The following is a 15,835-nucleotide window of genomic DNA, read 5'->3' on the forward strand; positions in this document are numbered from 1 at the left end:
AGATAATTGTGAGGGAAATGTAAAGAAATGTGGAGTGCATATTTATTACAAAAAAACATGAATTTATAAAGAATTATAGTGAAACAAATGATAACTAAACTGGAAGTGCAGTGAATATAAATAATGAATGACATCTCCAGTACAGGAGGAGGCGCTAAACACATTTAACGAGCGACTGAACACTAAGAGCAGAAGAAGAGAGATGGGCGGGGTTTATGTGTTGTTGACACCTGAGGCCTCCTGCGCATGCGCGTTCTGAGGAAACACCTGTGAGTCCAAATCGAAAGTAAAAACTCGATTCTGACGAGATGTAAAGTCTCATTTCCAGGAGTTAAAAATGGTCATAAATATCACATTACAGTAAGTTCATTCATCAGCTTCTGATATCATGTCATTTATTGTCCTGTGTTTTCTGTGTGCGATCATATTAAACTCAATCTTTACAGGAGGATGGACTCTGTGCTCCGTCAGTAGCCGAGTTCTGGTGAGGAGCCTATAATGCATTTAATTTACATTTGTGTACAGTCAACCCTGACTAATCTGACACGGTTTTGCCGTGATGAATATAATTGATTTTTCTTCTTATACATTTATGATCAATCTTTGAACCTCACCTGAAAGAAATTTGTTATACTTTTGAAAAAGAGTTGGTAAGCTTTTTCAAGAACTTTTTATGCTTTTGCGTTTTCTTTTCTTTGTGTGTGTAATATTGATGGTTCCTCTATACATGCTCTATTATTTAGCTGCAAAATAAAGTTATGGAAAGCTTGTAGAATATAACTAAAACATTTCATTCTGAATATACCGCTGGTTTGCCCATTTTACACAATGGGACCAGTTTAATAGTATAATATCATTAAATTGATCCTGATTCACATGAAATATATATATAAAAATATATAAAATTTTTATCAGTGATTCTGATAGTGTTAACAGAGAAGGCCTTGCTAGCCCTGACGGCCCACCACTGACTAAAACATTTCATTCTGGATAAACCGCAGGTTTACACAACTTGACCAGTTTAATAGTTTCATATCATTAACCTGATCCTGATTCACATGCATCATCGCTCAGAGGATTTATTATTCACATTTAAGACATGTTTTGTAATTTTGTTAACTAAATGCATTGTTTTGGGGGAAAATATTGGGAATGTTTCCTGATAATATGTAACAATGAAATAGGATGGCACCAAATTCAAAAATATTTTTACATTTCTAATACATAAATGACCCAGTTTAAATACAGATTCATCTTCCCAGCGCTGAAGTGCCCCTTTAAGTGTGTAAAATCTATTTCTTTCCCCTACTGATATCTTTCACTTCAAGCATAACCGACTGTGTTTACATTAATACTCATCAAGCCAGCCATTTTGAAATAACTGTGTGTGTATTTGACAGTTCGAGTGTGTAACACGTCATGGAAAAAAGAACGGCTTGTGCGCACATTTCGGTGTGTGTGGCAGACAGCGTGAGACTGCAAGGAGTTGTTTTTCGCAAGTAATTGCATTTAATAACTATTTTTAACGTCAAGCAAGTCACATAAGTAACAGTCGTGTGCTCAGTCTATTCTCTGATATATGCATCAACCTAAAACATACACTTTTCACAATGTTGAAGTAGCCTATTAAAATCATTCAGATATTGCGTGCCCTTGCGATATGCATATCGCGATATGAACGTTTGCGATATTTCGATAATTTCGATATATTGTGCAGCCCTAATGTATATTAATAAATGCAAATAAATGCTGTTCACTGAACTTTCTATTCATCAAAGAATCCTGAAAATTAACTGTGTTCAACACTGATAATAATCATAACTGTGTGTTGATCATCAGATCCTCATATGAGAATGATTAGTGAAGGTCATGTGACACTGAAGACTGGAGTAATGATGATAAATTCAGCTTTGATCACAGGAATAAATGACACTTTACTATATATTCACATAGAGAACAGCTGATCTACACTGTGTGTGTGTGTGTGTGTGTGTGTGTGTGTGTGTGTGTGTGTGTGTGTGTGTGTGTGTGTGTGTGTGTGTGTGTGTGAGAACGAACAGCTGATCTACACTGGAGGAATATTTCAATGTTTTACTGGAGTTTTGATCAGATTCATGAGCACAAGAGACTCTTTCAGACACATTAAACATTATTAATGTTTCCAAACGTTTGACAGAGACTGTAAGTCACAGATGCGTAACAGTCACGTATTATAGTTCACTACATTTGTCACATCTGTGTGTAGTTTGGTGTGTGTATGGCCAATCATTTGATGTTTGTGTGTAGAGTTACTACGCAAAAGCACCAGTTTTAGAAAAGTTAAAATGGCTTTGAATGAAGTGTTTGCTTTTGCGAGAGGTGTGTGTGTGTGTGTGTGTGTGTGTGTGTGTGTGTGTGTGTGTGTGTGTGTGTGTGTGTGTGGAGTTTTGATAATAGGAGCCATGTTTTCCTGACACATCACACAAATTGTTTGCCTAAAACATACAGACTGAGGTTGAAGTGTAGAGGTAATTATTTACTATCTCATCGCAATTATTCAAACTATTAATTTTCTGCATTTTTTTAAAGTATAATGGATATTATTGACAAATAATCAATACTCTAATATACACTCTCCTAAAGGATTATTAGGAACACCATACTAAAACTGTGTTTGACCCCCTTTTGCCTTCAGAACTGCCTTAATTCTACGTGGCATTGACTCAACAAGGTGCTAAAAGCATTCTTTAGAAATGTTGGCCCATATTGATAGGATAGCATCTTGCAGTTGATGGAGATTTGTGGGATGCACATCCAGGGCATGAAGCTCCCGTTCCACCACATCCCAAAGATGCTCTATTGGGTTGAGATCTGGTGACTGTGGGGGCCATTTTAGTCCAGTGAACTCATTGTCATGTTCAAGAAACCAATTTGAAATGATTGGGTCAGAGGATGGGTACATCAGAGGATGGGTACATTGTGGTCATAAAGGGATGGACATGGTCAGAAACAATGCTCAGGTAGGCCGTGGCATTTAAACAATGCCCAATTGGCTCTAAGGGGCCTAAAGTGTGCCAAGAAAACATCCCCCACACCATTACACCACCACCAGCAGCCTGCACAGTGGTAACAAGGCATGATGGATCAATGTTCTCATTCTGTTTACGCCAAATTCTGACTCTACCATCTGAATGTCTCAACAGAAATCGAGACTCATCAGACCAGGCAACATTTTTCCAGTCTTCAATTGTCCAATTTTGGTGAGTTTGTGCAAATTGTCGCCTCTTTTTCCTATTTGTAGTGGAGATGAGTGGTACCCGGTGGGGTCTTCTGCTGTTGTAGCCCATCCGCCTCAAGTTTGTGCGTGTTGTGGCTTCACAAATGCTTTGCTGCATACCTCGGTTGTAACGAGTGGTTATTTCAGTCAAAGTTGCTCTTCTATCAGCTTGAATCAGTCGGCCCATTCTCCTCTGACCTCTAGCATCAACAAGGCATTTTCACCCACAGGACTGCCGCATACTGGATGTTTTTCCCTTTTCACACCATTCTTTGTAAACCCTAGAAATGGTTGTGCGTGAAAATCCCAGTAACTGAGCAAATTGTGAAATACTCAGACCGGCCCGTCTGGCACCAACAACCATGCCACCCTCAAAATTGCTTAAATCTCCTTTCTTTCCCATTCTGACATTCAGTTTGGAGTTCAGGAGATTGTCTTGACCAGGACCACATCCCTAAATGCATTGAAGCAACTGCCATGTGATTGGTTGATTAGATAATTGCATTAATGAGAAATTGAACAGGTGTTCCTAATAATCCTTTAGGTGAGTGTATATTGTATATATTGTCATGTGTGATTTGCTCTGTGTGCAGGTCTGAAGTCAGTTTGTCATGGAGAACAGAGGGAGCAGTGAGAGATCTTCATCTGCAGAACCCAGTGATGAAGCAATGACCTCTGACCCTAGCTGTGTGTCTGTGAGGAGTGACCGATCATTGGATCATCCTCCTAAATTAAGAGAAGCCATGACCTCTGACCCTAGCTGTGTGTCTGTGAAGAGTGACCGATCATTGGATCATCCTCTTAAATTCAGTGAAGCCGTGACCTCTGACCCCAGCTGTGTGTCTGTGAAGAGTGACCGATCATTGGATCCTCCTCCTAAATTCAGTGAAGCAGTGACCTCTGACCCTGTGTGAGTGTAAACTTGTAGTCAGTGATATAAAGGGAATATTCAGGCATTATTGACTCCTGTTATCCTGTTATTCAAGCTGTTGTTTTAATGCCGGATGACCTTCTTTCTTTTTCTGACCACAAAAGGTGAAATGTAAAGATGCTGATGCTCCTCCATATAATGACAGTGAATAGTGACCAGCTTCAAGATTTACACAAAAGATGCAAAAGTATCCCAGAATGCTGATCTCTGAGGTGAATATCTCTGTGGAGTTCTAGTGTTTATGGACTGTCATCTGACAGCCGTTCTGGAGATATTCACCTCAGAGAAGAAAGAACTCACACTTTAAGGGTGTGTCACACTTTTAGACATCTGTTTGTGTCTTAATTCATCTTGATTTCTCAAAATGATGTGCTTGTGTGCTTTTCCTGCCTCACAGCAGACCAACAGACAAGGTCAGGAAAGTCTGATGGGATCATTCTGTTAAATTTTTTGCATCTTTTTTTAAAGCTTGAAGCTGGTCAGTATGTACTGCCATTATACAGATGAAAACAAGCAGGACATTTATCAACATTTCTCCTTTTGTGGCCTGAAAAAGAAAGAAGATCATAAGCCATTAGAACAACATCAGGTTGAGTAAATAATGACTGGATTTTCAGGAACAAAATGGTGGCAAATGTGATAATGTATTGAAAATGTGCAAGTTAAAACTTTCCCACGGTTGCATTGGTGCGAGTTCATAATGTTCAGGTTATTTTGTTTCCCTGCTGGCATATGTACTCCATTAACGCTTTAGTGTACGATCACACCGTTGTGATTCAAGCGTTCAGTGCGTCACATGATCAGCTGATAAACTCAAATGTGCTTTGGCTGGAGCTGAGTTGGAGAGAGACGGTGTCATATATCTCAACTATTCAGTTTTTTCAAACACTTGAGGTTTATTTTAGCTTTCAGACATTTAAATACACATAAGTGCTAGCAAAACAATACATTTATAGTTTGTAAAATATATACTGATGTAAGCGGCAATAACAATCCATTCAAATATAAATTGATGAGGTGTTTTTATCATATCAGATACACATTGTGTAGTAACTATAAAGTTAACTCTTTTCTTCTGCCACTTACTGTCATGTATATCGGGAGAAGGGGATGAATTTGTTGTAAATGTATGATTGTGTTGTGTTGTATGTAAATGTATGTGTTGAATGTGTTGTAAATCTGTCAGATCTGATTCTCTGAACTGTGGCGCAAACTAATGTGGAATTATCACGCATTATAGATAAACTAACTTATTATTAATCTAATAATAATGTTTTTTTCAACAACAAACACACACACTTGTATTTGAGAACTGGAATATCAGGAAGTTGATGACATAGTTTGTGAATATTTTGAATGAAAAAGGAAATAAAAGCGAGATCTGCTATACAGCGCTATTGAGGCTGCGGCGTGTCACGTGACCAGCATGACGCGTTGACATGGAAATTATAAAAAACACATAATACTTTTGTTATATGTGATTTTAGTCATGTTTTCTTTTAAATGTGTGCTTCAACAAAACAGTACAATGACAAACTCACTTAAATAGGCACTTTTACATTTCGCTTTGAAACCAAATCTTCCGCCGTCGTCTCTTCAGTCTGCTCATTATGATTCATATAAAAAAGGTGCGACCAACTGAGAAAGTTACTCACACCAGAGCGACCAGTGGGAAGAATTGAGTCCTAGAGTCCTGATTTTCCTTTTTGGGAGAATTTAACGGGTCCCTTTATCCCTTTAACTGCTCTAGTGTAACTTAGAGACGACATTTAATATGAGACTCAGTGATGAACTTTGACTCCAATGTCCAGATATAAGACATTTATTGTCTGATACATATGGTAACCCTCGTTCCCTGAAGGAGGGAACGGAGACGTACGTCGGACATAAGACGAATTGGGATCACTTCAGGGAGCCCCTATCAGCTTCGAGATATAGAGAACGGGCCAATGGCCATTGGCGTGCGGGATTTGCATCTCGCGCTCCGCCCCGCACCGCGGGTATAAACAGGAAGCGAGAGCAACCCGCAGTTTTTTTTCACTGAGGAGCCGAACACAGTGGCTCAGTACTGCAGTGATGGTACAGCAACTGTGGCGATGGGACGTACGTCTCCGTTCCCTCCTTCAGGGGAAAGGGAAAGACACAAGCTTGCCGTAGGGAGCTGTACCGTGGAAGAATACACATACGGGACTGCCGTGGGGGTCACAACATATGGAACCCAGTCCAACACAAGTTCCACCAATGCATACGAGTGTTAAACCTGGCGTTGGATGTTCCGCCACATCCGACTGCTGCGGGTTGTGGAGGACTTGACACGGTTCGCCTATCTCTAGGGGAACTCGACTGGAGCAGAATAAGCGCACGTTTCCGTTCCATGGGGAAGGGAATGGCGCAGCAAGCCGACACTAGAACGGGCACTCCGGTGTTACTGACTATGGGAAGCGAGCACACGGGAAGCTACCGGCTCTACACGCAGGCTATAAAACCTAGCGAACGTGTTAGGTGTCGCCCAGCCCACAGCTCTACAAATATCTGTCAGCGAGGCGCCACGAGCCACCGCCCAGGAAGAAGCTACACTCCTAGTGGAGTGGGCTCTTAACCCGAGCAGGCAGGGCACGTCTTGGGTTTCATACACCAAGACGATGGCATCCACTATCCAGTGGGCCTATCCAGGCACGATTTGTCGACCAAAAATGCCTGCAGGTCCCCTACCCTCTTGATAGAGGCCAATGCAGTCAGGAGTACTGTCTTTAGTGACAGAACTTTTAACTCAGCCGACAGCGAAGGCTCAAAGGGCGCCCTCTGCAGTGCGGTAAGCACCAGAGTTAAGTCCCAAGAGGGTATAGAGGGAGGGCGAGGTGGATTTAGTCTCCTCGCCCCCCTCAGGAACCTGACGACCAGGTCGTGCTTACCTAAGGACTTTCTGTCTACTAAGTCATGGTTAGCGGCGATAGCGGCAACATATACCTTGAGGGTGGAGGGAGACAGCCTTCGCTCCAACCCGCTCTGTAGAAAGGAAAGCACCGAGCTGATCGTACACCTTTGGGGGTCTTCTCGGCGAGAAGAGCACCAGTCGACGAATAGGTTCCACTTCAACGCGTAGAGCCGTCTCGTAGAGGGAGCTCTAGCAGAGGGCGCCCCGTTTCTCAGTCAGGAGGTCCTTCCTCAGAGGAATGGGCCAAGGAGGTACTGTCGCAAGGAGCATTAGTTCCGGGAACCAAGTCTGGTTGGGCCAATACGGAGCGACCAACAGGACCTGCTCCTCGTCCTCCCTGACCTTGCACAGAAACTGTGCAAGAAGGCTCACTGGGGGAAACGCATATTTGCGTAGGTCCCGGGGCCAGCTGTGTGCCAGAGCATCCGAGCCGAGGGTCCCCTCGGTCAGGGAATAAAATAACTGTCAGTGGGTCGTGTCCGGGGCGGCAAACAGGTCTACCTGAGCGGTCCCGAAGCGACTCCAGATCAGCTGGACCACCTGGGGGTGGAGTGTCCACTCTCCGGGAAGCACCTGCTGACGTGAGAGCTCGTCGGCTGCATGATTAAGCAGACCCGGAATGTGAGAGGCACGAAGCGAACTCAGATGCTTCTGACTCCACAAGAGGAGATGGTGGGCGAGTTGTGACATGCGACGGGAGCGTAGACCACCTTGTTTGTTGATGTACGCAGCGGCCATAGTGCTGTCCGTACGGACCAGAACGTGCTTGCCTCTGAGCGGCCCCTTCAGGCGGCTGAGTGCAAGACGAACTGCTAACAACTCCAGGCAATTGATATGCCATTGCAGTTGGGGCCCCGTCCACAGACCCAAAACTGCAAGCCTGTTGTACGTGGCACCCCAGCCGGTGGATGAGGCATCCGTGGAGACAACAGCATGCCTGGACACTTGTTCTAGAGGCACTCCTGCCCGTAGAGATGAAGGGTCCGACCACGGGCTGAAGGTTTGGCGGCATCTCGGCGTCACTTGGACACGGAGGGATCCGCTGTGCCACGCCCATCTTGGGACTCGATCGTGTAGCTAGTGTTGAAGCGGTCTCATATGAAGCAATCCGAGCGGCGTTACCGCGGCTGCAGATGCCATATGCCCCAGGAGCCTCTGAAAATGTTTCAGTGGTACCGCTGTCCTGCATTTGAATGAATTCAAGCAGTTCAACACCGACAGGACGTGCTCCTCGGTGAGGCACGCTGTCTGGGCGACCGAGTCCAGCTCCATCCCGAGAAAAGAGATCCTCTGCGTGGGGCAGAGTTTGCTCTTCTCCCAGTTGACCTGAAGTCCCAACTGGCTGAGGTGTCTGAGCACCATTTCCCTGTGTTCGCACAACTGCCCTCGCGACTGGGCAAGGATCAGCCAGTCGTCGAGGTAGTTGAGGATGCGAACGCCACACTCTCTCATGGGAGCAATGGCCGCCTCCGCAACCTTCGTGAAGATGTGGGGCGACAGGGCTAGAAGGGTAAGACTTTGTACTGATATGCTCATCTGTCGAACGCAAAGCGAAGAAACGGTCTGTGTCGAGGGAGAATCGAGACATGAAAGTACGCGTCCTTCAGGTCGATCGCTGCAAACCCATCTTTGGGATGGACGCACCTGAAGATGCGTTTCTGCGTGAGCATCTTGTACGGCAGCCTGTGAAGGGACCGGTTCATGAACCGCAGATCCAAGATCGGCCGTAGCCCTCCGCCTTTCTTGGGTACAATGAAGTACTGGCTGTAGATGCCGGACTTCATATCGGCTAGAGGGACCGGCTCTATCGCGTCCTTCGCCAGTAGGACCGCAATCTCCGCCTGGGGCACAGGAGCGTTCTCCTTCGACACGGAGGTGAAGTGAACGCCCCTGAACTTGGGGGGACGCCGGGCGAACTGAATCGCATAGCCGAGTCTGATGGTACGGATGAGCCAGCGAGACGGTCTGCTGGGAAGCGTTAGCCCAGGGACCGTGCAAGCGGGGCCATCGGCACCACAGACGTACCCGCAGCGGGGCAGCGAGGCGGCATGCAGGGACCCAACTCGGACGGCCTGGTGGCGAGGTCCGGAGGAGCTCTGGGTCAGGTCTACCCTCGTGCATGTCCATGAGCGCCTGGGCCTGGTGCACCTGGAGCAAACTCATGGCATGCAAAGCGGACGCGGCCTGTCCGCAGGACCTGTAAGCCTTCGCAACTAGGTTGGATGAGACGTGGGTCACCGCGCCAGTTGGAGGCAGTCGCCGGACACAGTTGCATCGCGACGGCCCACTCAACTGGTGGGATTCCCACGTAACCCTTGGCCTGCCCGCCATCAAGGGTAGTGAGGAGGGAGGATCCGCTAGGTCTGTTTCTGGCACTGAAAGGCGCTGTCCACGACCTAGTCAGATCCTCATGCACCTCCGGGAAGAATGGTACCGGAGCGGGACGCTGAGAACCAGCGCGACCCGCCCCGAGAAACCAATCATCCAACCTGAAAGGTTCGGGATGTGGTGGAGGGTTCCACTCAAGCCCGACCTTCCCGGCGGCCCGGGAAAGCATAGCAGTCTCGGGGTCCGACTTGACCGTTGCCATTCTCCCAGAGGGAGGCAGTACAGCCGAATCTTCATCCTCCGAGGATTGGAACTCCCCCTCCGATGCAGCGATCAACATCTGCTCATCCGCGGGTGCCGCGAAAGTCACTGATGGACGCCCGTGGGAGGGGCCAGCAGCTTCCTCCGGAAGCACCACCGGCTGAGGAGCTTGTGAGGGATCAGGGGCCCGCGGAGGCTCGCTTGGCGGGTTTGCCCTGAACGTAATCCTTAGATCACCCCGGGCATCCGTCGAAGTAGGCCTATCCTGCTGAGTCTCGATCTAAGCTCCAAGATTGTCATGTTACCGTAATACTCTTTTAACTCTTGCTGATACAGCAGTCTCTGTTTTCTGTGAAGCTGCTTTGGATCAATGTGCATTGTGAAAAGTGTTAAACAGAAACGCATTATGCACGACATGAATGCATTAATTACACAGAAAATACAAGATTGATCTGCTTTGATTTACTGTATAATTTAAGTTTACATTTTATTTATATATTTAAATCCTTTATTTAAATCTAGAGACAAAAAACTCCAGAGAGTCAAAGACCGACACAAAACCAGCATGAAGAACAAGTATGAGAGATTATTTGAGGGAATGAAACTCCAGGAGAATGAAGCCCTCCTGAACAGGATCTACACACAGCTCTACATCATAGAGGGAGAGAGAGGAGGAGTGAATGAAGAACATGAGGTTTTACAGATGGAGAAAACAGCCAGAACACAACTCTCACAAAAAACTCCAATCTACTGCAATGACATCTTTACAGCCTCAACTGAACCAGGACGTGAGGAGAAAGAGCAGATCAAGACTGTTCTTACTAAAGGCATCGCTGGAATCGGAAAAACCGTCTCTGTGCAGAAGTTCATTCTGGACTGGGCTGAGGGAAGAGCCAATCAGGATGTAGATTTCATGTTTGTGCTTCCATTTCGAGAGCTGAACTTGATCCGAGATCATCTGTACAGTCTTCACAGACTTCTGCTGGACTTTCATCCTGAACTTCAAGATCTGAACTCAAGGATTTATGAGGAGTGTAAAGTTGTGTTCATCTTTGATGGTCTGGATGAAAGCAGAATCACACTGAGGTTTTCAGACGCTTGGGAAGTTTCTGGTGTGACTGAGACTTCATCAGTGGATGTGTTGATGTCAAAGCTCATGAAAGGAGAGATGCTTCCCTCGGCTCTCATCTGGATCACCTCCAGACCAGCAGCAGCCAATCAGATCCCCTCCAAATACATCAACCGTTTGACAGAGATTCAGGGATTCAATGAGCCTCAGAAGGAGGAATATTTCAGGAAGAGAATCAGGGACGAGCATCAAGCCAACAGAATCATCTCACACATCATAAGAGCAAGAAGCCTCCACATCATGTGCCACATACCCGTCTTCTGCTGGATCTCATCCACTGTGCTTCAAAAGCTCCTGGAAGAAGATCTGAGTGCAGAAATCCCTCAAACTCTGACTGAAATGTACATCCACTTCCTGCTGATTCAGATCAACATGAGGATTCAGAAGTATGAAGAGAGAGATCCAGAGAAACTCCTGCCATGCAACAGAGAAGTGATTGTGAAACTTGCTGAAGTCGCTTTCAAACAGCTGATGAAGGGCAATGTGATGTTCTATGAGGAGGACCTGAGAGAGAGCGGCATAGACGTCACTGACGCCGCAGTGTATTCTGGGATCTGCACTGAGATCTTTAAGGAGGAATCTGTGATTCATCAGAGGAAAGTCTACAGCTTCATTCATCTGAGCGTCCAGGAGTTTCTCGCTGCTTTCTATGTGTTTTACTCTCATCTGATCAAGAACAAGGAACCACTGCATGAATTCAGATCTTACAGACCTGTACAAATAAATAAAGACCCTCTCTATTATCATAGACCACCAGTAGTATTCAGATCTGATGAAGACTCTCTGTATGATCTACTAACATCAGCAGTAGATGAAGCCCTCGAGAGTGAGAATGGACGGCTGGATCTGTTCCTGCGGTTCCTGCTGGGCGTCTCTCTGGAGTCCAATCAGAGACTCTTACAGGATCTACTGACACACACACAGACCAGCTCAGAGATCATCAGAGAAACCACACAGTACATTCAACAGGAGATCAAAGATGGAAATGTACTCTCAGCTGATCAGTCCATCAATCTGTTCCTCTGTCTGCTGGAAGTGAAAGATCAGACTCTGTCCAGAGAGATTCAGGAGTTTGTGAAATCAGACAAACACTCAGAGAGGGAACTCTCTCCGTCTCACTGCTCAACAATCGCCTACATGCTTCAGATCTCAGAGGAGCCGCTGGATGAGCTGAACCTCAGGAAATACAACACATCAGATGAGGGCAGAAGAAGACTGATACCAGCTGTGAGCAACTGCACAAAAGCTCTGTGAGTGTTAATTATTCACTAATGAAGAATCATGTTTAATAATGAATTTGCTAAATGAGATGTTTTCTCCTGAATAACAAGCTCAGAGTCTTAAAGGGCTCATGACGTGCCTTCTCATTATTTTAATGTGGAAATGAAGCAGTCAGTCAAGTTAACATTATTTAGGAAATGGATTTACACGCTAATCAAAACTTAGGTAACACTTTATTTTGATGGTCCCTTTTGAACATTATGTTGACTATAAGTAAATTTGCAACTACATGTCAACTAACTCTCATTAGATTATCAGTAGACTGTCTGCTTAATGTCTGCTAACACTGCATGAAAAGTGGGATTTTCGTCAGTATGTGACACTGTAGATTGCCGTGAAACTTCAGGTTTACGACTGTGCACGGCAATTTGCAGGCAACACCGAAAACTGCCGTAAATTGTCGGAAATTGACGTGGGCCTTGCTTGGCAGTTGTCCCCCCCTGACCCCCCTCCCCTTAATTCTAGGGGAGGCTTTATCATGTAAATGAAGATGCTGTGAGCTACACAAATGCAAATCAGAGTAGCAGCAGGGGGAGTTTTATCTAGGTTCTGAATTTTTTTGACTAAAACAAGTTTAAAGTTTAAGTTAAAATGTTAACTTAAATTTAAGTTAAATGTACTCGTTTTAGTTCACATTACTAAATTTTTAGGGCAACCAGTTTGCTCCAATTTTTTAAGTAGATTCAACTTGTCCGGGCTCACAGTGTAGATTAATTACTCTGTATGTCATTAGCAATAACCAATGTTATGTAAAAAAAATAAAAAAATACAGGACAGCAGTTCATGTCTTCAACCTTTAGAGAGGTTATGTGATGCAACAAGACAATGAACCAAAGCACACAAATAAATCAAGTAAAGCATACAGTTTACATACCAACATTAATTTGTCCACCCTGCACTGTGAATGATTTTTTAAATGGCTATTAATCATAAATGTGAAAAGTACAAGTTTGTTTGTTTATAGTTAAGTCAGATTGTGTTTTTCTGTAATTGTCATTTAAATTGAGCTCACACCACATTTTATGAATTATCAATGCAGATTTTCAAGAGGTGGTTTCCTGGACAGGGTTTAAATTATGCCAAGAGTAGGCCTTAATCTATTTAATCGTGAGTTAAAAAATTGTTGCCTGGAACAAAGATTAAGCACAGATTACTAACACCTGGACTATGAGTCCTGAACTAAAATAAACTGGATTCATTTACAGTTTTATCTAAATGCTTACACACAATTTCTGAAAATATGGCTCCATTTCTTGTAACTCTACACACAAAACATCAGACATCTCTTGCAAAAGCAACACTTTGTGCAAAACTATTTTAACTATTTCCAAAAATGTTGTTTTTGCATATATCTAACTACACACAATGCACAACTGAGGAATTTACAGTTGAACTGAAATCAGCTGAACTGAATCAACACTGAAGTCACTTGAGCTGAATATTGACACTATATTGGCTTGTTCGAGCCTGTTTACAGCAGAATTTGTTTTGAACTTGTTACTGAAGCTGCTATGAAACAATATATTTTGTTGTATGCATATTCTTTCTTTCTCAAACCTTAGTTTTGATTTCTAAGTGATCAATTTATGTATGTGTTTTCACACATGATCATTGGCTGTATGGGTCCTCAGTAAATGAATGTGGCATTTAAATGGCAAAAGTTATTCTTGTCTCTATAACTTATGGCTTCCTAAAGACACGTTATGGGTAAATAAAATATTAATAATATAAATAAAATGAATATCAAAACATATTTTAAATACAATGAAGTCATTTTATTATAGCACTCATCAGATGTTCCTGGAAACAAAACAGAGACAGAACAGTATAAACAAACTATACAACAAACTAAACACCAAATTACAAAAACATTATTACGTGAAAGTGAATAAAGTTGTGTGTGTTTTCAGTTATAAATATGTGCTGTGTAAATTAGCCTATACTTTTAGAAATTATATATAGCCTAACTTTAAAAAACAAACAATAACCCATATAGATAAATTATAATAATTGTATAATATTAAGCATTTACTTAATATACATTGTAACATTAGGCTACTTTACTCTAGCACAGTAGTCAGTTAAGCAATTAATTAATATCTTATATTAATCTGTATGTAGCCTAGGCTACATCTAAAGGGAAGTCTGCTTTAAAAAAAAAAATATTACACTTCGACATGTACAGAATGTGCGCGTTAAGAAACACGTTCAAATGTGTCTTCTTAACATGTTAAAACTGTGCGTCGACTGTGCGTGTATGCCTGTTACACGACCAGAATGTGCGTGTCTACACATACAGAAGAAACACGTAAAAATTTGCTGTGTTGAAGCGGAAAACAGGGCGTGTTGAAGGTTGAAACGATTATAAGTCACGCGTTTCGTATAAAGAGATTTGGCCCCGGGCGCGTTCCATATTAGAGCCCTAGTCCAATGAGGTGCGAGGTCGAGGTCATGGCCATGACGCGTAGAAGACGAGCTTTAAACTTTTTTTTAATGTTTTTTGCTGCTTTCCTTTTTCGTGATCAACAATGACAGGACACCGTCTTCAACTCAATCTCTGCATGGACGCGACGAACTTTTTCGACTCATTTTCAGGAGGCTGTCTTCGTCTTCACAACTCTGAGGCAAACTGCAGGCTCTATGAACCACAGCATGGGTAATGTAACGTTACGATTTAAAGAATATGCTTTTATTCAGCTGTATAAGGAAATGGATGCGTTAATAGATCCGAGCTTAAAGCTGCACATTTTGTTTACACAGACTATTCTCGCCTCATAACGAAGCCTTGAACTCATGTCTGACGAGGAAGACGGCTTTGTTGACGGGGTGTCTGGATGGATTGTGCGGCCACCGCGCTCTCGCAGCCTGGAGCACGCCGAACCCTACATTACATTACGAGACATTACTGCTGCACTGTACATAGTTGTGTGTTTAACAATAAAGCTCTTTCTTTAAGTAAAACGCTGTGTTTTATAAATGAAGCCCTTTCTTTGAATGAACAGCTGTATGCTTATAAATGAAGCCCCTTGTTTGAATAAACGGCACGGTCCGTATAATTTTCCCATATATTCCTTGATGGTATGAATACTTCATAGCACAATAACATTAATATGAAACAAATTATTACAACATAAATTATGTATTTATTATTATTATTGGGGTTTACATTTATAATGAGCCAGGGGGACCAATAATGATTGGTTTGCAGTGATCTGCCAACCAATCACGAGGGATTTTTCTTTTTTAAATGTAGTGGCTTCAGCCAATAGTGAGTGAGTAAATTCAAGTCTGGCCGTTGACTCTCTGGTTTCGCTGCTATTCATATGCAAATTAGAGGCGTCGCACCTCCGCGCGGTCTCTCAGCGGGGGGGGGGGGGGGCTCTCCACCTACGTCATGGTTTGTTTACGACAATTTGTGGCACAGACGAACGCGACGTTCGCTGCCTCTAAATTGTCGAAAACTGCCGAAAATTAGGGAGATTTCCAGGAGTATACAGGCGTTTACGGGGTCGAAAATCCCACTTTTCATGCAGTGTAACTCTTTATTGTGATGGTCCTCCAACAGACATTCTACTGACTATAAGTAACTTTGCAAGTACATGTCAACTTATTCTAACCCTAACCCTACCAGTCTACTAATACTCTACTAACACTCTAATGAGAATTAGTAGACATGTAGGTGCAATGTTATTTATAGTCAACAGAATGTGTTAA

The 15,835-nt window shown here is 43.5% G+C and overlaps 1 protein-coding gene across 1 annotated transcript in view; it reads left to right on the top strand.

Annotated features, from left to right (window-relative positions):
* Positions 1-257: 257 nt before the first annotated feature.
* The window catches only part of LOC307135127 (NACHT, LRR and PYD domains-containing protein 3-like), a 74,037-nt gene continuing 58,459 nt past the window's right edge, over positions 258-15,835 (top strand). The window contains exons 1-4 of the mRNA XM_079831323.1: positions 258-360; positions 3,183-3,239; positions 3,850-4,166; positions 10,234-12,090. Of these exons, the coding sequence (XP_079687449.1) occupies positions 3,868-4,166; positions 10,234-12,090 (2,156 nt within the window). The 5' untranslated portion in view covers positions 258-360; positions 3,183-3,239; positions 3,850-3,867. The remainder of the gene's footprint in view (positions 361-3,182; positions 3,240-3,849; positions 4,167-10,233; positions 12,091-15,835) is intronic.

This window comes from Gobio gobio (genome assembly GCF_949357685.1).
Source record: "Gobio gobio genome assembly, chromosome: 12".
Classification (NCBI taxonomy): domain Eukaryota; kingdom Metazoa; phylum Chordata; class Actinopteri; order Cypriniformes; family Gobionidae; genus Gobio; species Gobio gobio.